Source organism: Amphiura filiformis, chromosome 11 (assembly GCF_039555335.1).
Source record: "Amphiura filiformis chromosome 11, Afil_fr2py, whole genome shotgun sequence".
In the NCBI taxonomy this organism is placed as follows: Eukaryota; Metazoa; Echinodermata; class Ophiuroidea; order Amphilepidida; family Amphiuridae; genus Amphiura; species Amphiura filiformis.
The window spans coordinates 16,125,374-16,150,470 of record NC_092638.1 but is presented as its reverse complement, the minus strand read 5'-3'; the positions used below and the strand labels follow the sequence as shown (position 1 = coordinate 16,150,470).

General features: G+C 37.8%; 1 protein-coding gene across 1 annotated transcript in view; it reads left to right on the top strand.

The window, feature by feature from the left end:
• Positions 1 to 296: 296 nt before the first annotated feature.
• LOC140164423 (transcription elongation factor SPT6-like) overlaps positions 297 to 25,097 on the top strand; it is a 38,745-nt gene continuing 13,944 nt past the window's right edge. Inside the window, 24 exon segments of the mRNA XM_072187703.1 lie at positions 297 to 425; positions 3,563 to 3,665; positions 4,813 to 4,941; positions 6,268 to 6,344; positions 6,605 to 6,860; positions 7,302 to 7,386; positions 8,559 to 8,670; positions 9,079 to 9,180; positions 10,064 to 10,150; positions 11,290 to 11,391; positions 11,968 to 12,084; positions 13,209 to 13,298; positions 13,693 to 13,835; positions 14,492 to 15,216; positions 16,022 to 16,151; positions 17,241 to 17,290; positions 17,293 to 17,340; positions 17,343 to 17,389; positions 18,645 to 18,799; positions 19,286 to 19,484; positions 20,483 to 20,628; positions 21,383 to 21,577; positions 22,518 to 22,653; positions 24,025 to 24,162. Coding sequence (XP_072043804.1) covers positions 3,578 to 3,665; positions 4,813 to 4,941; positions 6,268 to 6,344; positions 6,605 to 6,860; positions 7,302 to 7,386; positions 8,559 to 8,670; positions 9,079 to 9,180; positions 10,064 to 10,150; positions 11,290 to 11,391; positions 11,968 to 12,084; positions 13,209 to 13,298; positions 13,693 to 13,835; positions 14,492 to 15,216; positions 16,022 to 16,151; positions 17,241 to 17,290; positions 17,293 to 17,340; positions 17,343 to 17,389; positions 18,645 to 18,799; positions 19,286 to 19,484; positions 20,483 to 20,628; positions 21,383 to 21,577; positions 22,518 to 22,653; positions 24,025 to 24,162 — 3,357 coding nt within the window. The 5' untranslated portion in view covers positions 297 to 425; positions 3,563 to 3,577.

The window sequence follows — 25,097 nt, the reverse complement described above, 5'->3', positions numbered from 1 at the left end:
TTTGGAAAAGTTATAACTGAATTTCAAAAAATAAAAATATATTTGAGGAAACCTCAAAAAAGGAAGTGGGAGGGGACGTGAAACATGTTTATTTTTTTATTTTGCCTTATCTTCTAATTATTTGCATGCATTCAATTGAAATTTACTGTTAATTTAACGACTGTCTGGTACAAAATTACCAGTATTTTGCATAAACGAGATTAATGAGTAATTTAAATAGTCTTTTTTACAGTCTTTCAAAGTAGGAGAACGAAATGCGTAATTTACTATATAAGACAAATAGTGCGTTGGAGACTACTTCTGGCATCCTTGGCCATTTTGTGCATTGGGAAGAACAACGCACGCTGAAATTTTGGGTGAAATTTCGGCGTGCAGAGCGTTTAGGATACAAAAAAGGAACTCAACACATACCTAAGAATTCAAAGGTTAGTCAATCTGATTTATCCTTCGAATGGGCAATTTATAAGTACATTTGCCGACACTTTTTTGAGGAGTGCAGAATTCTCCTACCTTGTCATGTCACTCATTGCATTCATGCATTGCAATTCATACGAACAAAGCAATATCTATTCTTACCCTCCTCTGACATATTAAAAAAAACATAAAAATACAAGCATGTTTGTAAGGAGGGCAAGATACATGTAGTTGTCAAAGTTTGAGAAATTTTGCTCTTTTATTCATTTTTAAGGCTGTTTGAAAACTTTTTTTTTTCTTCACAAAAATTTAAAATGGAAAAGTCGTTCCATGATGAATGATTCAATCATGCATGCATGGCTGTACCAAAATACTGTATCTAATTCTCAATCCTGAAAGGTTGTACCGTCTGTTGCGTCATACCTAGAGTAAGGCTAGACCGAATAATCAGTCGCAATACAACATCTGTATAGCGAACATCTGTTTTGTTGAATTTGTCTCACCTGCATTTATATGAACCACTCCAAATTGTTGCTTGTATATAATACGAGGTTTGGGTGTACAATCGACGTCAATACATTCCTTAAAAAAAACAATTTATTGTAGTTACGTTTTCAGTGCAGTTTCTCTCGTCGCATGCTCGAGTATTTACTTTTAAACTGGCATATATGGGGCATGCGCGGTTTAGCTGAATTTATACTCCATCGCCGATCAGTACTTGACCAATGAGATACGCACTTTTTCCAACGCAACAAAAAGTGGTCTACCTCATTGGCCCAAAAAAAATCGCTATCGCTTAGCGATGTAGTATAAATTTAGTTTTAGCCTAAGTCTTCCGGCCCCGATTTTGAAGCTAGTAAACATAGTGGAACGAAATGACCATTTCTCATTCGATGACCGTGCGTAGCAATTGAAGACTAATGGGATGAACCCTAAATGCGGGGTCGGCCATATTTATTTCCGTTGTCCATGCAAACAAGATTCACGATGAGCAGGAAATTTCGAAGGTGAGAGCGCAAGAAATTGGATTTTTTTTGCGCATTTCAGTGCCCATCCAGAAGCTTGAAGTATTGTGCTCAAGAGATAAGTAAGTTATTATCACATATAGGGTATTGCAGGGAATTATACAAGATTATTTAGGGGTGAAAAATATCAAGTAAAACACATTGTGGCCGTTTGCAAGTTCAGGATGTAAATATCGTCATCCTCGCCGAATACAAAACATAGCGTAATAGTACGGCACTAGAGTAAGGCCAAACACTTGTGCTGAAAGCCAAATTGGTCACTTTAATCGCCCACTGTTCAAACTGCCACACCAATTACAGTCCCCGAAATGGTCTACTTTTTAGCTGACCTCAATTCCGAAACATTTAGTGATAGTTAAAAATGCGATCCCCAACCCTTTGGTTACCTTTGGACGAATTTGTAGAAATCTCCGCGGAGTCTCCGTGTCTGAAATTCCCTGGTACAAACATCGAAAATGTCGCATTTCTCAGTCCCGGTGATGAATACTACATGTATATCCGCATCGCTGTTCAGCCAGCAGCCATTCATACATGAATATGCATATCTTTGACCCCTGTAAGGTCAAACATGTGGCGTTGATTTCATCCAATCCGATCCACCGATTGTGACCACGTGGTCGGTTTCATGAATATTTAATAAGCAGCTTGATACTGACGTCATATCCGAGGTGACCAGGAGGCAGGAGCTACCATTTTGGTCAACTGAACTCGACTTGTGCGGTCTTTTGGTTGACATAAATCGAACAAAATTTTCAATAACGGGTAATACTAATAGCAGGATTTCAATTTTTTATTAATGAAGTTACTTGTAGTTTTGAGGAATGACAAAGTTGTTTTTGGAAACTTAGATGTTTGTTTTGAACTGATGATGTAGGATCGCAAGGTGAGTGAATTCGTGAAGAGATTTCCTTGTTTGAGTGATAGTAGGATACGATGCGTAGGCTAAAATAGTACTTTGACCTGCTCTGATGTCTCAATTCACGCGGAATTATTCGTACCTGCTTACCAGACAGCAATACTGCGTATTGCTGTATGGAACCAGACATAGTTGCGTCAGTGTCAGTGTAATTTTAATGGAACAACACGATCGCGACCCGCGGGACCAAAGACCGTGATTAGCCAATTCTATGCTTGCTTGCACTGTAAGCGTGCAATCAGGCCCGGGATATTAAAATAAAAATGGCTGAATAGAGCAACATGATCAGCGAATTTGGCGACATTCAACGTAATATGTTTCTGCATAATTTTTGTTCAAACGTCAGATTATGGTACATATCGCTTTAAGAAAGATTTAAAAATTCATCCAGTAACATGGCGGTTAAATTCTTTTGTTTTTTATTCATCCAGTAACATACGATGTATTAATAAAAGATTTTTCAAAAATACAAGTATCAAGTGTGTAAATGTGACCTGCTACCACAAAATCAGCGTAAAGTCAACGTGACTTTATACTCATTTTGTTGAGTTGGTACAATGTAGTTTTGAGATATTTGGTCTGACTACATGTAAGTTGATGTTCTTTGTTTGCCACCACCTGTACAAGCCAGTAGTATTATCCTTTGTGAATGGCCCATTATTGTGCCCCCATTCACAAAGGACATACTTAGTGGCTTTAACAGGTGAGTAAACACCAACGCAGTAGCCAGGGCGTTTTAAGTGACTCCTTGCAACTTTACGCTGATTTCATGGTAGCAGGTCACAAATTGCTGGGCAAATAAGTTGTAGATTTACGGTAGGCCTACTTTCTTTGTGTGTAGCGCCATATCTACTCCAACTGCACACATGTGCAAAGAGTTTCAGGCCTGATAAGCGGGACTTGATTTCCCAAGGTTAATTTAAAGGCCTCATGAAACAGGGTGCTGTAACAGAAGTATGCCAAAAAAGGACAGTCCAGTGGTCGATTTAGAAAAAAAGTTACATGAACCACTGTAGTTTAATAGTTTTTCCTTGAATATCGGCTGAATATCACATAATTTTGTATGCACACTAGGCAACATTTTACATCCACAGAACCAATATAATGTTACATGCATCTGTTCTGCTTAAAACCCCTCCCATTGAACCCAGGGAGAGTCATATAAATCTTAGAGAGCATAACATTTTTTTTAATTATCCACCTGTAGGTGTGTTGAATAAAGATGTCTGACTTCTTTGAGAGTGAAGCCGAGGTGTCTGAGGATGAAGAAGGAGGAAAGCCAGCCAGCAGTGATGAGGAGGAGGAAGAAGGTGAGTTGTGACCTTGAACTGCAGTACACAGGGTTGCCAGCTTCATTGCCAAAAATGATTGATATGGCAGGCCTTGTCTTTTGAATTTGCCAGGATTGCTATGAATCGTGCACAAAACATTTTCGAGTGTTGTTTGGGTGTGATTTGAATTGCTCTTCTGTAGATGTGTAGGAGTGCGAAAACAAGTCAACAATGGTGGGTAAGAAAGGAGGGATTCTTCTCAACACAGTTAAAAATAAAGAAAGAAAAGTTAATTTTTTTAACACTATTAGAGTTCCAAAACAAGTCAACAATGGCTGATAACATCCAATTTTACATCAAACTTGGGTCATAGTTGCACTATGGAAACCCTCATCTATTAGTGGTGTTAAAGGTCATATGCTGACTGCTGAGGTCAAAGGTCATTTGAGATCAACTTGTAAATACATGTAGGCTGAAAATATAAACTCTAGTCTCACATAATGAATATTTACTATGCGTAGTGTTCACTTCCCATATCTTCGGACAACCTGGGACCGCCGACCCTATTTTTTCTTACCCATCTCCAAATTCATGTTGACATGTCGGGATATTTGTGACGTGTCATGTCAAAAGGAGACACTTTTGGGCAGGATCGTAAATGGAGAAATAGCCCAAAATCTGACCGGGTGATTTTTTCACAATTTGGGTTTGTTGCTTGAATTTGTGATGTTATTAATGTTAAAAATATTGTCTGATAGTTTCAGACCGAATATAACTGGCATCTTGTATTTTTTGAGACATTTTTCAAGGTAATTCCTGTTCTTAACATTGTCAACAATATTTTTAAAAGGCCGATATCTCAATTTCCATTTTTTTAATATCATAACTTACGAATTAAATATCTTCGCTTAGGAATGTCTGATTTCATTGGGGAAAACGGCGTTCTGGAGCAAAATATCTCTATATTTAAGATATATGTAAAAACCTCAAAATTGATAACCTGCCCAAAAGTGTCTCCTTTTGACATGACACGTCACATTTGTTATGTCTACATACGTGGACATAATGCATTTCATCAGCAGCCTTTGAACTGACACATGAGATTTTAAGAAAATACAAGATGGAAATATCAAATTTAATGTGAATTTTGAAAGGGAAATTTTCTTGTTTTATTTTAATATTTAAGCAGAGGATAACCAAGATAATGTGGCGGATCTGATCAATGATGAAGAGGAGGAGGATGGGGAGAAATCTGAGGATGACTATGATTCTGATGAAGATGCCGTTAGAGGGAAGAAGCGTTCCCATTCATATGGTAAGTTACATGTACTCTGTAGTAGATAATGTGGCGGATCTGATTAATGATGAAGAGGAGGATGGGGAGAAATCTGAGGATGACTATGATTCTGATGAAGATGCCGTCAGAGGGAAGAAACGCTCCCATTCATATGGTAAGTTACATGTACTCTGTAGTAGATAATGTGGCGGATCTGATCAATGATGAAGAGGAGGAGGATGGGGAGAAATCTGAGGATGATTATGATTCTGATGAAGATGCAGTTAGAGGGAAGAAGCGTTCCCATTCATATGGTAAGTTACATGTACTCTGTAGTAGATAATGTGGCGGATCTAATCAATGATGAAGAGGAGGAGGATGGGGAGAAATCTGAGGATGATTATGATTTCGATGAAGATGTCGTCAGAGGGAAGAAATGCTCCCATTCATATGGTAAGTTACATGTACTCTGTAGTAGATAATGTGTCGGATCTGATTAATGATGAAGAGGAGGATGGGGAGAAATCTGAGGATGATTATGATTTCGATGAAGATGCCGTCAGAGGGAAGAAGCGGTCTCACTCATATGGTAAGTTACTAGGCATGGGAACATTAAACGCACGCATGATCCGTTAAACGTTTAGCAATTGTGTTAAACGTGTATAACACACAAGTCATTTTCAACCTTCAATTTTCCATTTTTCAATGCTAATCAACAGTTGAAAGTAGCAAAATCTGAAGACGACCTTAATAATTTACATGAAACTTGCTCAAAACATTCATTATTTAACACTAATACATCGAAATAATGCATAGTTTCTGATATGTTTGGGCCATTGACTTCGCACATTTTACCTTATGTACGGCACCATTGGTACTAACATATTCTGTTAGAAATTCCGGTTTTGTGAGGTGCACCGCACCTATCGTATATTCATGGAATCTTGCCGCCAGACGTGGCTGGATCTATGCGTGTTAATACGTTAAATGCACGCATCACTGATGCGTTAAACGTGTAACGCATCCTTTTAAGTTACATGTCCTCGTGTAGTAGATAATGTGGCGGATCTGACTGTTGACCCAAAAAAATTTTCACCATGGACCATCATGTTCCAAGAACCTAAGATGTACAGACAGTCCATGATGAGCGGGGGGATGTGCCCCCTGGCTATGCCATGGGGATTACCTGATCTGTAATCAACCCTTTTGACCTTGCAAATAGCAACGGTCCCATTCGTGCTGAATTTTGATTGGACTAATTCTTTAATACATATGATAATTATTTAGGAAATTTTTGGAACGGTTTTGATAAGATTCTTTTGATGCTAAAAATTCTAACTTTAGTTTTGCGTTTTGTTTGCATAGATGATGATGCGGATGATAGATTGGATGATGATGACCTGGATCTGATTGAAGAGAATCTCGGTGTTCGTGTGGAAAGGGTAAGACATTTCAACAAAGCCGTAGTAAAGATGGCTGCCAAATAATGCAAACCATATTTTGTTAGTACTAAGTGGCAAGATTCTGAAGCTAGCGAATGTATGCCATATTAAAACTTCATTTTATTGTTTCCTTTGAGAAGAAGTGGTGGTTTTATATCAACATATAGTGTCCTTACATGTTATAGAAATGAACAGGAATAATACGTTATCATAAAGTAGTAAGTTTCCACTTACTAGTAGTAACATATTATTGCTTACAGAAAAAGTTCCGTCGTTTGAGACGAATTGAGGATGATGACAGTGATGATGAGGATAATGCAGGCCCATCAGCAGAGGTTGAAGATGATCGCGATGCCATCGCCGCGGATCTCTTCAAACCCGGCGATGACGAGGGAGAAGAAACGGCAGAGGAAGACGAAGGCGATCATCGTCGTCACCACCACCACAGAGACCAAGAAGAATCGCAGCAAGTGGATGATCAGTTTGCAGAGATTGAATCTGGAGAGGAAGAATCAGGTATTAAGGGTTTTCTGTCTTAACAAAATGTATCAACCAAATTCTTTTGAATTGACATATTTTGTAGAAAATGAATTTGGAAAAAAAAACAGGGGGGTGCCGGACCTCACCTTTGATACAGCCATTTTAAAAAAGGTGTACATTTCCAAAAATCTCTGTAGACTTCAATGGCGAAATCAGCCATTTGCCCAAAATATACCACCTTTTGCATTGTAAAAAAATTGTCTAGACAAAATTATATGTTATTAAAAGAAAAGATATGTAAAATCTGACAATCAAATAAACAAAAAGACATTATATCATATATATAAGAAACAAATCTCCTTCAGAATTTGTAATAGTCATTTGTTTGTAAATTATTGTATTCTATGCTATTCATCCTGGACTAAAATCGTTTTGTTGACATATTCCCCTATGTTGCTATCTTTGTGTAATTCCTAGATCCCGATGACTTCATTGTCGATGATGATGGTCAACCAATAGCTAGAAAAAAGAAGAAAGGACACAAACCGAGATACACAGACTCGTAAGTATAGAGGCAGGCACATGATGTAACGAGGACTATTCCAGTTGAAATACATACACCCTTCAGGAAGATATGACCTTAAACTTGCACACTGGGAGTGTGAATTTAAAGTGGCTAACTGAATAGGTTATTCCATTTGAAATCTGCACCCCCCTGTGTGGATATGGTATGTATGGATTTCAACTAGAATAGCACAATTACTCGGTAGATATCAAGTGGATTTGTTGATGATGATATGGGGGAGGGTGCATTTGTTTTTCCTTCCTATTGGGGACATTTTTTTACAAATGAACAGACCAGACAGCACAGCCAGAATCAAAAGGGTAGCAGGACCAAAGCACCACTGTCCTGCTAGAGCGCAGGCTATTTGTGCTCCCATACTAACGCTTTAATTTATGGAGTATAGAGAAATCCATAATTGTTTTCAGTGTAAGGGGTGTGTATATCACAGTATACAGTCTTATTGTTGCTGATGAAAGATGGAATACTATCTACAGGTCTGCCAACTGGTGTCTTTTACTCGTATTTCAAATGAGAATTTGTTAAAAACACGGCCGTACGTTTGTCCCCAAGTAAATACGGTTTATACCATTGTCCAGAAAAAAATCAAAAATCCCATTTCAAAACGGTTGCAAATGTAGATTATAAAAGTTGACATCCGTGATTGATGCATTGGTATGTAAACAAAGGCATATTAACCAATCAGAATGTTACATGCAAAAGCACATGGTACCCTGCGAGAATCGTCAATGGCCGCCATTCATGCATTGAGCATCTGAACATGTATTTTTAAATATGGCTTTGACTTTGTCAACTCAAAATTCCAAAAAGATCAAAGGAAGCAATCCTTGAATTTAGTATTTGGTGAAATGGAAGTTCATAAAGTTGTCTCTGAAAGAAGAAAATCATGCACAATGTGCAATTTGCAGTGTGGATTTTCAGCATCGCTCACACTCACAGCGGATTGTATGACATCGTACGTAAGCTTGTCTACGCATGATATTTTTGAAAATGATTTTTTTTTAAATGAAAAATACAACTTCTGGAGTTTCAGAGTACAGTTTTGTGATCTCCAAGGTTGGCAGGTCTGCATCAGCAAATTCCGAGGTAGTAATATGCTTGGAACTTAAGTATAAATTCAATCAAAACACTGTTATGTTAACTTCTTACAGAGCACTCCAGGAGGCTCAGGATATTTTTGGTCTTGATTTTGAGTTTGAGGAATTTGACAAATACGAAGACCAATATGAAGATGAAGAAGCCGAGGAAGAAGAGTACGATGAGGTAAGATACATCACTCTACAGATGACATGACATATTGAAGTACTTATGGATGTACTGCCCAAAAGGGTCTGTTTTTCACCACAAATTATTTAATGTGGGAGTAGGTTTTTCACAGAATCCCAAGATATTGGTCCATGTTTTAAAAATGATTGTCCCAAAATGGGGCTCCATGTTTCAAAACAACTGTCTTAAAAGAGCGAAATTTAGCCCTTTTTGAGTATAATTTTTGCTTAGAAATGGGGTAGGGTTTTGATCTTAGGCTGCACACCTGTCAAAAAGTAATTGGAAGGCATGAATAAAGAAATTTCAAATCAATTAATCAATAAATGAACTGTTTGTCAGTTTACATTACATTGAACAATTTTCATGAGTTGTATGTGATTAACTCTTCTCATTATTTTTCTGCAGTATGAAGATGAAGAGGAGGACACGGAGGAAGGCGAACAAAGGAGGAAGAGCAAGAGGCCAGGGCGAGGGCGTAAGAAGACATCAAAGAAGAGCATCTATGAGGTAAAGTAGTGACAAAATGTCTCAGGATTCTCAGGCAAGGTTGTTGCAAAAGACATAAATTCTTAAGATAAGACACATCATCAAGGGCAGCATGTAAATTGTCATGTAGAGTTTTTGATCATCTCTATTCCATTTGTGACAATCTGATGCCAAAGTTTTGGCTGATTCAAATGGTTCTCCGAGTTCCTGTAGGTGTTTTTGTATAAATAAAGTGGACTGTGCATTCTGTTATGTCTTGGCTTGCAATCTAATTATTGTGAAAATATCATTCTGCTGACCAGTGATTTAGAAATTAATAAAAGTGAGTTCGGAAAATAAATGTAATTTTACAAAATTACAAACTTGCTTGTCAACTTATAGACGAATCCAACGAGCCAAGTCATGGTCAGGATTTGGTCGGCCATCTTTGGGTAGCCGCTAGCACCAACCTGGTGTTTTGAGCGCCCATTGTGCAAATAAAAGCCGCCTAACACCTAGAGAAGATGCAAGGACGAGGAGGGTTAATAGAATAATATATACAATAGAGATAATTCCGCAGGTAATCCCGTTGCATCTATTCATACATAGTCCTTTTGTTAATCCGATTATTATGTCACTTCAACAGCGAATAGACCATGTAGAAGCTGTGTGTTTTGCCAAAGGGAACTATAGGGCCTATTGTGTTGTAAACTTTAATCATTCTTTTGGTTACCTGTGTTTTCACGGAAGGTGTAAAACGGGTGATGGAATGCAGTTTAAAATTTCCGCCAAGGTCGAATCATTTCACATTTTGGGTGCATTGTAGCCGACGGCTACCCAACTAAAGGCTGCTAGTCAGGTGTAGGAATGCGTGGATTTGGATTTGTCTATACTGATAAATTAAACTTGTTATTGTTATTTTTAGGTGTTTGAACCCAGTGAGCTGGAGAGAGGTCACTTCACTGATTTCGACAATGAAGTAAGAACAGCAGATGTGCCAGAAAGGTTCATGGTAAGTAGTGGTAATGGATTCAAACAGATATGCAAACACAGAGTTGAAATTTGCTTCAAAATATGCCATCTTTTTTTCACACCAAATTCCTGATTTGTATGTCATATACTAAAATCATGTTGAGGTACTGTGTAATCAGAAGCTATGATTGAGTTAAAACGATTCTCAGAAATATTGATAGGTCTTTTCTATCAAATATATCCAGTGGAAATTCCAGTGGAAATTCATATACCCCCTGTGGAAGACATGACCTTAATCTTCCACACAGGGGAGTGTGAATTTCAAATGGGTTTACCTGTGACTACATTTGAAATCTACACCACCCCTGTGTGCGAGATTAATTTTATGTCTTCCATAGGGGGTGGATGGATTTCAACTGGAATATCCCATTAATACTAAATACTAAAATTTATGATGTTAAGAAGTAATCCTTGTATGGAATAAAGGATTTGTTACGCTTGAGTGACCTTATACTAGTCTTTCTGTGGCAGCAGTTTTGAAGCAAATTATTGCGGTGTGTGAGTTTCATCATTTTAAATTCTGGCAGAGATGGATTTGTCATAACAGTATAGAGGTTTGTCCTCAGCGCGCAGCAGGTATTTATGTCCACAGTATATTAGCAAACCCACAGCTACGTAAGGGAGAAGATTTAAATTTACTGTGGAGGATCCTTGAGGAAGTTATATCCTCTAATAATGACATTTTTGGGTAATAGTTGTGGTAAAAATCACATAATAAGTATGTTTTTTCTCCTAAATATCTGAAGTCATATTGAAATGTTTCACTTAATCCCATATCAAGAATTAATTAGCGTTGTAAGTTCTACATCTGGTGTATTTTCTATAAAAGAATGTATATTGCGCAGTATGGGTGGACAATGGCGATAAAGCATCCATGTGTTATGATGCCTTTGCCTAAATTACACAAATGCTGTTTTCGTCCTCATTTAGTAATATCAATGTCAAGCCAAAACGAATCAAGCTATTTCCATGAAGGTCACAAAATATGTAGGAGACATGTGTGCCATGGTATTGCACTTCTTAAAATTAGATATACTGTTGACTATATATTATTCCAAATATGGTATAGAATATTCTGGGATACCCTGTATATAACTCTTGTGATGTGTGTATTTTTAGTTACGTCGTGTGCCAGTCACAGAAGCTGACAATGCTGAATTAGAAGAAGAAGCAGATTGGATCTATCACCAAGCATTCCTGACGCCTACCATCTCCAATCAGGTAAAATAATCAAATCTAATAGTTTATGGGTTGTTTGAACTTTCAGTTCAGACCTAAAATAAAGTTACTGTGAATCTATTCAGTTATCTGTAGCTGGTCATGGAAATTTTTTTTGGTCAAATTTTTTTTGTCAAATATATTTATATACTGCAGATTAAAGGTCAGTGACCTGATCGACAGCTCATTCCCTATTTTATTTCGGTATCAGAAGAAAGTCAATATTTTTCTTAGTGCTCCAATATAACTTGACGCCAAAGATATGTTTCGTTTAGATGGTGTGAACAAAAATGCATTGAATTATGGTAACCACATAGGAAGTGTATGTACTATTCTATGGTGTAACGTTATAACCATTTTTTCCTTCTCATATCAAAACGGTGGGAGCAATACAATTCAAAATTGGGAAAAATGGGTTTTTTTCTGACCTCAGTGATAGAAAACAGGATATGAAAATCAGACCATGCCCCTTTAATATTTTACCCGGAGGGGGCCTCATGTTTGTAATCATCGGCAATATATGGTCTACTGTCAGTTTTGGTTGAATAATGACATGTAAATTGGGTGTTTTCTTTGTAGGAGTTCTCAGATCAAGGAGATGGTGGATATGGTGCTGCTCTATACGAGAGGAAACCACCACGCACCAAGAACAAGATTAGGGAAGCCCTACATTTTATGCGTAACCAACATTTTGAGGTAGGTGTTAACAGTCATATTTATCTTGTAGCAAATAAACATGTACAGTACATAGATATTTAAAGGGAACCAATGCAATAAAATCATTTGCACATATCAAGATACCAAATATGGCTTTAAATGCTGTTTTGTGCATTTACTATTTTCTTGGCATAATTAACACTTTTTGGATTTATAAAAACAGAATAATTTTACAAGTTTTAGTTTAGGATAATTAAGTGTGAGTACTGAAAATAACATGGCTATGTTGTATTAAAGCCATATTGAAACATTTTCTGAAGAGGACACCCTCATGTTATTCAAAATTCTGATTTTTACACGATTGATAGAAAAATAATTATCAAGCACGAATCACATGGTTTTATTTTAAACAAATTCATATTGACCATAAAAACGAATCAAAACAGCCGTCTCTCAACACACGATATTAAAAATTCCCGGGTGCCGAGATTGTCGAGTGCAATCATGTCCCAGTAATACAATGGTTGCTGACAACAATTGAGCACAAATAACCATGACGTCATTGCACTGGATAATTTCAGCATGGGAATTTTGAAAATCGTGTGTTGAGAGCCGGCTGTTTTTATTCATTTTTATGGTCAATATGAGTTTATTTAAAATAAAACCATGTGATTCGTGCTTGATAATTATTTTTCTAACATATAGGGCATAATGTTGTGATTGGCAGGGTCATCCTTTAAGTAAACTAAGATACCCTGCAAAAATCAAGGCTTGCGGTATTGTAGCTGTGACAAAATCTGAGATTTTTAATAAAACATGGTGTATGTTTTTTAATTATTACGATAGAAATGCTAGTCAAATGCGTATGCGATGTACATAACACATGGCGTGCAGGAAGGTCATAACACATCGAAAGGACCAATCTTGGTCATGGTCAACAGTGTGACACTCAATTGTGACATGCGCTGGAATCAAATGGCAATTTTCTTTGTATTCCCTCATCTGTTCAGGTCAAAATTAAAAGGGTACATATCTGACAGTGAAACTAACATTTTGTGGGAAAACAACACAATTCTTTTTATGGAAATGTTACAATATATGACTTTAAATTGGCAGATAATAATAACAGATTTGGTTATTTTTGTTCCATTATATCCACACAGGTGCCGTTCATTGCCTTTTATAGGAAAGAATATGTTGAACCTGAGCTGAATTTCAATGATTTGTATAAAGTCTACCATTGGGATGAAAAGGTAGGGTGTAAATTATATTGAGATAATCCAGTTGAAATTCAGACATCCCCTATGGAAGGCATGATTTTAATCAGCCATGCACAGGGAATGTTGACAAATAGGGTCTTTAATCTGAGCTAAAAGATGCAGCTATTGGCTGCCTGTTCTAATTATGAGATATTTGTCTTTGTGTAGGATACAGGGGTGAAAATAACTGGTACCTTAATTCTTTTGCTGTCATTCTTACACACATGTTTAAGCCACTAATTTACAGTTTTGTTATTGACTTGTTACATGTCTGTTTCAATCTGGTAAGAACAATTTAAATATAAAGATTCACAAACTAAATGAGTTACACACTTAATGTTATAATGTAATCTAAACTTGCATATTTTGACATTGATTGTTTATTTAGTGGTGCCAACTGAAAAATCGCAAAGAGAATTTGAAGAAGTTATTTGAGAAGATGCAAGCGTACCAGTTTGACCAGATCAACACGGATACCGATGAGCCTCTACCAGAAAGCTTAAGAACTCTCACTGAAGCTGACTTGGACAGGTAGGTGTAGAGCAGCATTCTGACCACCTCTACCTCAAAATCGGATCACATGACCCACCAGTGGAACCCTGGTGTAGTACCTCCCCTCTAGTCAAATTCATTGATCTTAGCACTCGGTTATTATATTCAACATTGTGTATACACACAAGCCAGTGTTAGTACCGTCACCTTTACAAAACATCTCTATTTTACTATCACATACTCCCAGCCAAAATATTGTTCAATACCGCAAAAACTCGATAGTCAACATTTGTTCTTACTATCAAGCGCTTTTAAAACATGCAAACATGAAGAGCCCCATCCACAAAAGTATAAAGGATTTTGAGCAAATCATTGATACACATAGAATTTATATATGAACAAGTAAACCTACAAATGTGTGTTTCAACCCCATTAGCTCAGTTGGTAAAGCTCCGGACTTTGATATTACAATTACAAATTTTCTATTACTGAGACCTAACTTTTGAGATGGTTTGTATGTTTGAGGTGCAAAGTTAACATTAAGGCATGCTGTTTAACCGATTTGACCACTTGCAAACAAATCGTTTCTTAGTTTGATTGACAGGTATTTTTTAAAACCCTGGCTCCTTTAATAGCTCTGTGAGAACTTTGAAATTGAGGTTAACATTGTCTACTTTAACCTTTTTTGTGTGTAGGTTGAATGATGTTGACACGATGGAGAAACTGAAAGATGTCTACCTCCACTTCCTTCTGTACTATGGCCGAGACCTGCCCAAGATGCACAACATGCCCAAACAAAAACCTAAAAAAATAAAGATCGTAATCAACAAGAAAAAGGTCATGAAAACTATCAGAAAGACCATCTTGGTGAAGAGAAAGAAGCAGAAGAAGGAAGAGGACAAACCAGAGGAAGAAAAGCAAGAGGAAGAAAAGGAAAAGGAAGATGATGAAGAGAAGAAAGATGAGGAGAAGAATGACGATGAGAAGATGGATGAAGGGGAGAAAGAGGATGATGGTGAAAAAGTAGACAAAGAAAATGAAGATGGAGAGAAAAAGGAGGAAGAAGAAGATGGGGAAAAGAAAGATGAAGAAAAAAATCCCGAAGAGAAGATGGAGGAAGGGGAGGTAGAAGAAAAGGAAAAGGAAGATGGTGAAATCATGGATGAAGACAAGGACAAAGAAGATGGGGAAATCAAAGAGAAAGACGATGAAGACAAAGAGAAAAATGACGACGGCAAGGAGGAAGGAGAGATGGAGGACTCGGAGGAGGAAGTGGAAGAAGAAATCGAAGAGGAAGTGGAAACCGAGGAGGAGGAAGAATTGGAGATTACGGACGATGAAGAGGAAGAAGGGACCAGTCATGAGATCAAGCAGGCAACGAGAAAGTCACTCTATACCATCTGCCAGGAAGCAGGGTTAGGTAAGTGAATTGCTGTTAAATCGCTAGATCAGAACATCTAAAAAACCAAAGAGAATGGGTGTGCTAACATACCCTGCAAGTGGTAAGACTGAAAACAACCTAATAAGGGTCAAACGTCACATTTTGGTAATTCTTGCGGAAGTCTGTCTGCATGGTCACTTGTAGCTATACTTACTTGAATGGCGCTCCGTATTTATCAACACTCGGTTTTCTTTGTTTTTTGCCACTTTTTTAGATGAAAAATATTGACTTATCACCAACTTTTGAGTAATTTTTACATGTACACATTTTTATAGGATTTTGCTGTAATCAGTGATAGGTTGTAGGAGGGAAGGAAAGGGTCACTCATTTACATCAATTATTATTTTGAGACTAGATATCTAACTGGGCTATTCCAGTTAAAATCCATAGACCCTATGGAAGACTTTAATCTCCCATGCAAGGAGTGTAGATTTTAAATGGAGTCCTCCATTTAGGTAATCCCATTTGAAATTCACACTCCCTGTTTGGAAGATTAAGGTCATGTCTGCCATAAGGTACTATTCTATGTCTTGTGAAAAAGATGAGTTCATAGGAAATTTTCCATGATGACATATTTTAAAGAAAGCAAGGCATTTTGGTAAAAAGGGCAATAAAAATATGCCAGGCTTTAACCACTGTCATACCTGTTCCCCAGACTCACACCGAACGCCATTTGCCAGCTTTCAGCCACCTGGTCAAGGGACAGGTATATTTTCAGGAAATAAATCTGTTCCCCACTTATATCTCTGATCCTTCGTCTGTATTATTATTTTCAAATGCACAGATGGTTTAGCCAAGAAGTTTGGTTTGACACCAGAGCAGTTTGCTGAGAATCTGCGTGACAACTATGGGCGTTATGATCCAGAACAGTACCCGGATGAGCCTCTAGAGGCAGCCAAGGAATACATATCTAGGTGAGTAGGAGGCAAAATACTGATGTGCAAGTTAGTGAGAATCAGTTCTGTAATTCTAATAATAGAGGCGTGACAACTACGGGTGTTATGATCCAGAACAGTACCCAGATGAGCCTCTAGAGGCAGCCAAGGAATACATATCTTGGTAAGTAGCAGGCAAAATATATAGGCCAACATGTAAGCTAGTGAGAATTAGATCTGTAATTCTAACAACAGAGGCGTGTTTGGAGCACTATTTGGGTGATAAGAAATGCTACAGCAAAATATAATTATAGGTTAATATATGTGTATCTCTTGGTGGAGTGAAATTGTACAAAATAATGCACACATACCGGGATGTTTATGCATCTAATGCACGAGGCCCGTAATGTTGGCAGAGCTAGTTTTGAGATGTGGTTCATTGAACCTTACAAAAAACATTCTTAAACACTTGAGAACGTTCCTGTTTTTAGCCGCTGTTGTGCATCTATCGTCTCATATAATTCCTTGCAAAATGTAGGATTTAATTAGGTTAAAACTTGTATAATATTTTTATTTGAATTGAAGGGTTTAAGAATGAGAATAAAGGTATTGTTTTTAGCCGCTGTTGTGCATCTATCGGCTCATATAACACGGGCGACATCATTATTTTTGGCGTAAAACCTTCACCTCGTTGTTTTACTTAAAATAATGATGTCGCCCGTGTTATATGAGACGATAGATGCACTCCAGTGGCTAAAAACAATACCTTTATTCTCTAAATAGAAAAACATAGAATTTCCCACTGCCTTGCAAACAAGAAATTGGAATTTGCCTGGCTAATATTTCAAAAGTGAAAATGCTGACATTACTGCCCATTTGTGGATTAAGGTCAAAATAGGTCAAATTTCCAATGATGCACGTAGATGGATATGTATACATGTGCTGTCAAGTACAAGACTTAGTTTCATTAAAATATCATCTTGTGAGGTGCTTCCACCAATTACGACCTTTGAATGCCCTTATTATTATTGGTGTCAAAATGTTCAAATTATGAACATCTAAATTTAGACATTCAGTCAGTGAGCCCCATTTACTCATTGTTTTTGGATTTTTTGTTTTCCCTTGCAGAAAATTCAACACACCTGAGGCAGTACTGAGGGCAGCGCGGTATATGGTGGCGTTCAACTAGCTCACGAACCTCTTGTTAGACAGTGTGTGAGGCAGACATTCTCGAGAGAGCCAAGATATGTGTGAAACCAACCAAGAAAGGAATTAAGGTATGGTTGGGAAATTTGACATATGAATAGCTTATTTCTAAACCGTGTTCACAACCACAACTTTCTCATTTACTTGTGTGATACAATCACAATTTATACTTCGACAAGTTTGACATTAGCAACAATGAGTTGTACCATCAACAAGCCATTATTTACCCCTACAATGCTGGTTAACAATATGCAGACTATTGTTCTCGTTTGGGAATCAAAGGCCTCACGGTATTGTTACTGTGCGTCCATCAACTTTTTGCTTTGTAATGGTGCATCCAACTGAAATTATAATACCTATAGCATCATAACCCATAGCAATATCGCACAGGTAAATCACGGTTTGGAAATAAGCTCTTCATATATGGGTAGTATTTTTCCCTTTTATAGCCTGAATTTGATGATATGACTAGTTTTCCACAAGGTACCTCTGCACCTGCCGACAAGTGTGTGCCCTGATTACCTTGTTAAAAGACCCAGCTCACGCTATGGTCACAGAATGTTGTGTGGCTTGTTCAATGAAATGAGGTGCTGATATGTCATGCCATGGTCATGTGATGTTGCATAATGAGGTGCCTAATTTCATGATGTGATTCAATGGGCCAATCAGGACCCTTCTTTTATATTTATGAACTTACACACACTAGATAGGCAAACTAAGTGCCAAGGAAATATAATAAGGGCGGAGTGTTTCTTTCAGATCAGATATCTGGAGGTAATGTGCATTATCATCGTTGGGCAGGAAAAACCTCCTTTGTGTTATTGGCCCCTGAACAACATGTTTCAGCAAAATCTACGTATGTAAACTCATGGCAGTTTTGTTTTAAACATGTTCAAGGGCCACATGTACATAGTAATTTTTTCCCTACCCAATGACGTTATACAAATTTATACCCCACACTATTGGGCTATTCCAGTTGAAACCCGTACACCCCCTATGGAAGACATGAGCTTAATATTCCATACAGGGAGTGTGAATTTCAAATGGGGCTACATGTCTTCCATAGGGGTGTATGGATTGCAACTGGAATACCCCAATTAACACTTCCTTGTTTGTATTTTCCCATTTGGAATGAACAGAACTTTTAAATTTCTTCAGATCTTTTGTAACAAATAAAGTATAAAATCAAAATACATGTTTTTGACTTCAAATGCATGATGGTAAACAAAAGTTTCGGAAAGCAAAATAATGTGTCATGGATGACATGTTATTTAGTTTCCGATACTTGACAATTCAGGTGTGCACATATGATTAAATTTTTCACAGGAAATTGATGAAGCTCACCCGTGCTTTGGCAGCAAATACCTGAAGAATAAACAAGTGAAAGATCTACTTGGAGATCAGTTCCTGAGATTACTGCAAGCTGAGAGTGATCGGCTCATCAAGGTGACAATCAGCCTGGATATGGAGGAAGATAGCAGGTAAGGCGTAACAAAAATGTCTTTAAAAAGACAACGCAGTAATTAAAGGAAATAAGTTGGGAGTATAAAAATTATTTACTTTATAAAAAATGAAAGTTATTTCATGTGAGGCATATCTTTTGTACAAAATGATGGTAATTTAAATGTTGTATTGCTACTCAAACTGGGCACAGTCATCTTGATTGTTTCTAGCACTATAACACAAAATTTATGGGGGCCAAAATGAACAAAGTCTAGGGTCAGGCCTTTTTTAGGGTCGTTCTGGTTAAGCTATTGCAATTTTGTTGACGTAAAGGACACCCCAAGTTCATGTAATGCATGTTTAGTTAGACGTTTTGTGTGGCATTTTGTGGTGGCATAATTTTTCCGAAGGACAGGGACAAAAAAGAACAAACCAATGAAATGAAAATCTAAGCTATATTGGCTGAACTCAAAACTTAGATATCAACTAATCTGCACCATACTACCTTTTGATATCTTTTATAGCTCCAGTTTTCAGAGCACAAGTTACTTTGAGGAAATCAAGCAACTGTACTATCGTGATGAGTTCAGTAGTAATGTGCAAGCATGGAACAAAGAGAGATCAGCAGCTATAGAGATTGCACTGAATAGTGTGCTCTATAAGGAGTTTACCAAGGAGATCAAGTCAAAGCTGACACAAGAAGCCAAAGATGGTATTAGCAAGGTAGGAAGTCTTGATGGTATTGTTAATGTTAATTTGGTATGTCCCAAGGCTCCTCCAAAGATCCTCTTGTATTCAGCTTGTGTGTATATAATCTGGCTATACTCTAAGATAACAATGCCACCATTACAGTGCCATTAATGAATAAATCTTTGTTACAAAATGACCTTTTAGAACCAAAAAGATTTTACTTGTGAGTATGAGAGCACACTCAATTACCTGCTAGTTCTGATCAGTGAACTAACAGGTATCAAATAGCACCATCAATTCGCCTTTCATAAAAAAGGGTAAAGAACCTGTATTTTACAGGACGGAGTGCCCATCTCTCTTTCGTTAGCGATTAGGCCAAACTCAACTGTGAAATGTTGCTGTGGGGGGGGATCACCACACCTCATCCACAGCGATTCTGTTACCTTCCCAGCATTTAAGAATGCCAGTACCCATTTATACACATGAGTGGAGAAGAGTAATTGAGATAAAGTGCCTTACCCAAGGGCACAACACGTTGGCGTCGCCGAGCTCGAATCCGCAACCTTCGGTGCCCATCTCTCTTTAGTTAGCGATTAGGCCAGACTCAACTGTTAAATGTTGCTGTGGGGGTGGGGATCACCACACCTCATCCACAGCGAGTCTGTTACCTTCCCAGCATTTAAGAATGTCGGTACCCATTTATACACATGAGTGGAGAAGAGTAATTGAGATAAAGTGCCTTACCCAAGGGCACAACACGTCGCCGGAGCTCGAATCCTTAACCTTCCGATTATGAGTCGGAGCCTGTTCCGCTTGACCACCGTGCTCTTTTCTTGCCTTTCATACCATCCTTTATAGATAATCATGGAAGGTCAAAATTAATGTAACTGTCAATTTACAGTATATGTAGAAAGCATGAGAGAATCATCATATTTATTTAAAAGATAAAAATTCAAATTTCTTATTTTTGGAAAGCATTGTGATATGATTGATTGATTAACTCTTGATTGATTGATATTGCTTGATTACAGTTATGCTGCAGGAAACTGTTTGAGTGGTTGAAGGTGATGCCATACCAGGCTGATCAGCAGATGGAGGATGATGACGATGATGAATACCTGGATGGAGGCGGGCCTGTTGGCCTCAGGGTCATGGGAGTAGCGGTTCCTTCTGATATGTAAGTGGCAATGGGCTGTGTCCCATTTAAAATCCATACAACCCCTGTGAATTTCAAATGGAATAAGCAACTCTATTTGAAACTTGCCCTCCCTCTGTTAAAGATTCTGGGTGAATCTTTCTTAGAGCGTGTATGAAATTCAAATGGCTTGGGACGCCCAAAAGGGTTATGACCCACAGTTTCGGAACCGCCGCTCTAAGCTGTGATTTTGAGCTCTTAATGCTTTATTCAGGGCTTTCTTTTTTCTCTGGGCTGTGTTCTCTTTCTTGGATATTTTATGCAGTGGAAAATTTTAGCCACTTAGCCACTTTAGAAAATTTGCTACTACCATCCGTCACAATGGAAAAACACCCAGAAGATATCAAACCATATGTGACCAGATCTGATTCAATCAGAAAATGAGATATAGACAAAAATTGAATAGAAAAACAACAACAAAAAACATAAGAAAATGGACATATAAGAGGTTCAGAAAATGGACATAAGGGTCATAACTTTGCAACTAAGTATTCAAGAGACCTGGGAATTCAACATCCGTAAGTGTAGATACTGAGCTAGTTTTAGTAATGGTAGCAACTCAATTCCAAAATTTCCGACTTTGGTCTGAGTGGATCAGATCGGGTCACAAATTACTGGCCTGTAGTGTTTCACAATGTGGCTAAAGATGAAAGTTGAATGGCAGCAAATGAACTGTCTAGAATTTATGTATGAATGATATGAAGCATTGCAATCTATCTGCTGCTTTTTGTTACAGGGAATTGGCCACATTCTGTGCTCTCCTTGATGGAGATGGAGAGGTGTCTGATTTCCTGCGTCTTCCTCACTTCTTGAGACGACGCACCGCCCACTGGCAAAGAGATAGAGAGCTGAAGGAAGCAGACGTTGAAGCAATCAAGAATTTCATCACTAATAAGAAGCCTCATGTCATAGTAGTAGCATCAGAGACCAGGTATGTATGGACTGACTGGGGTAAACCTAGTTAATGAATTGTTTGTCAATTTTCATTATAATTAGTGATGCCACTCTCAGATTGTCAGACCTCTTATACACTTGCATTATCTTGTTATATTTGAGCATGTTTCTTTCTTTTATGAATGGACTTGAGAAGTTAATTTTACAGTGTATTTCATCATAATTAGATGACAACAATAATAAAGACAATCACCCAAGGCAGCCTTTTGAGATACGACAGAATGTGATGCAGACGACATCATAACTGGCTTGACTCCTTATGGGTCTGGTAGTCTGCACTAAGATATCTAACATGCTCATCTGTCAAGGCACAGTTCTTTAACCCCAATATGTTTATACATTAATGGAATGACCTTTGAATGTGTTGGGTACAAAAACTCATCCTCTACAAAAGTTCACCTGTGATTTTAATAGAGGTTTAATAGACCTTTTCATATCAAAGTTTTCCAAAGTTCGTTATGGATGACCCCGTTTACAAGTCCGGGTCATCGACGCTGACACAAACGCAAGTATTACGTCTGAACACAAATCTGTGTGAAAGACACGGTCAAGCGCTGGGTTGGCTTGTGCTAGAGATTAATATTTATATTGCGAAGACCACACAAAGACCAAAGCAAATGTGCCGCAGACGACAAACACTTTAATTTTTCTTTCTTTTACTGTCACATTGTGAAGTTCCAAATAGTAGAAGTGTTAGTACAATACCTTTAGAAAATATTTCTCTGTGATGACTGCTAAATATGTTGTATTTTCACTCAAAAGAGTATTTGATTCCGCTTGATTCATTGTGCACCAATTTGATCCCCTAGCTTACTGAATAAATAGTGTGTTTTTTCCGATCTTGATTTGGAAAGATCTATAGTGAACTTTGACACTAAAATTTGATTATATCTCATACTTAACCCTTTCCTCTGCAGAATGACGTTGAGAGTTATCGAAGACATCAAACAATGCATTCAAGACTTAGAACAAGAGCAACAGATGGCGCCAATCAACGTGCAGCTGATGGACAGCAACTGTGCTGTCATTTACCAGAATTCAAAACAAGCTGAGGTATGCAGAATTAGGTGTAAGACTATAGTTAAAGCGGAGAATGTTAGCAATAGTCTGAAATTTTGACTTTGACCTTGTGATCGCTGACTATCTATATGAATTGTTATTTAGATTTTGACCTTTAAAGGTCATCATAGTCATTGTAGTCACAACCTTTAGTGCCAACTAATCCAACTAAAGTTAATTTTTTATTACTTCCGTGGTACCGAGCTGTGCGCCAAGCATAGTCGAGCGTACACACAGAAGAAATAAACAATCACGCTGATTGGCTGATCAACGCACTTGACAACAAGCCAGTTGAACCATTGGTTGTCGGCGTGGTGCGTAGTAATTTCTTCTGTGTGCACGCTCGTCTACGCTAGGCGGACAGCTCGGACCACGGAAGTAATAAAAAATTAACTTTACTAAAAAAAGCTCAAGTTGTGCAACCCAAACTTTGACATAATCGATAGACAGGTCTGAAATTATTATGAGCAAGGCAAACCATGCAATACTTCAATTTCATATCTCTAGTTCTAAAGTTGAACTGTGTTGAACTCAAGAGTAAAAATCTGAAAATACAAGTCCTCTTATTCGCCATTATAGTGTGACGCCAAAATCAATCATTGACAGGTTAACTGCTTCACGCTGTGTTTGGAATCATGATCAAAATGATCACAACACAAAGTCAATGGGTCGCTAATTTGTGTGCAAACCCAAGCATGAACCAGTAAATAACTTATGATATACCGTATTGTTTGTAATAAACGCCCCGGGGGCGTTGCATTTTTCCAAAAGGGGGGCGTTTATTGGAAGTGAATTGTCAATGAAAAAAGCTTAAAAATCGGGTTCAATTTCCGATGGTGCTCCTGTTAAAAGGAGGGATTTACGACCATACAAGATGGCGGCGCCCACTGAAAATTACAATTTAAGTGGGAAATACAACAAAATTACACCTGTAAGGCTGTAAAATGCATGGAATTAGTGAAATTTTACCATAATTAGGCAATGAAATGGATGGGAATTGAGTCAAAATAGGTTTTTTCCATGCAAATTAGCGATCGTGACTGACATGACTGATGCAAGTTTTAAGCTTACCTACACGATATGGCATGGAAATGTTTGCATTTTTGTCAATTTTTACAGAAAAATTGGAGGGGGGCGTTTATTAGAGGGGGAGCGTTTATTACAAACAATACGGTACTCACTATGACGGCGAATTATGAGCAAGGCAGATCATGTAATGCCTCCATTATATATGTCTAGTTTTAGAAATGAACAATGCTGAATTCTGGAGATTAAATCTGAAATATAAGTCCTCTTATTATGAGCAAGGTAAACCATGTAAGACCTCAATTTTACATCTAGTTAATTATTCAATTTGTTTTACAGACTGAATACCGTGAGTATCCACCCCTGTTGAGACAAGCCATCTCCATAGCGCGTCGTCTTCAGGAACCGCTGGTAGAACTTTCTAGAATGTGCAATGCCGATGATGACTTGATGAATTTGCAGTTTCATCCCATGCAGGTCAGTTATCTTATGATAAAGAACTGTGGCCATATTTATAACCATGGTAGTACCCAGTAAACACACACACTAATGTTTTTAAAACATTATGAAGATGTTTTGTTCATATTATGTAGAGTATAGGGTATTAAAGTTCTAACAAGTTACAGAAACCGTCACATTTTATTATTAATAGACACTCACCGTTTGAAATAACCCCTATCACAATGCAATTTGCACCCCAAAATTTGCCTGTTGCGATACAACTTTAAAAGTGTAGTGCAAAATTGTGATACCACATTGTTCTAACTTTATGTGATTGTTTGAGACTGCACTTCAAATTGCTCTGCGTCAGATGAAATTACACCACAACTTTACAAATTGAGTGCAAAAGTGCACCCCAGGGTCAAAAAATTAATTTGAAGACTGTACACACTGCTAAACCAGCCATGCTGAGTAAGCAGGTACCAAGGGGTGATGGCTAAATAGGCTATAGGTCAGACTGAGTAGCAGAAATGCATTGTGGGAAGTGCCTCATTTCTTCTCTTGGACCCAGCATGGTTGTGCAGCCAGTAGCATAGCCAGTGGGGTAGGGAGGAGTGCCTCCTGACAAAAAATGAAAGAGAAAAGTGCCCATCTGACTAAAAATGAAAGGAAACATCAGGGATGAAAAGAAAAGGGACAAGAAGCCTGTTTTCTTCAAAAATTCACTCCGATCATGGTCCAAAGTAGTGTAAAATACAAAAAAATGTTGCTTTATGTGCGCACGTTGTGCCAATATAAACGTTTTTGCATGCTACGCACACTCATTGTCCCAATAAAGCCTTTTTTTGTACAGTCTCTCTAGTTGTCCCAGAAATATTTATTTTGCCCCAGCTTTCCTGACAAAGAAAGCTAGCTACGCCCCTGTGCGCAACCTTAATGTCCCCACAATTCTAATATATCTTTGTTTGATT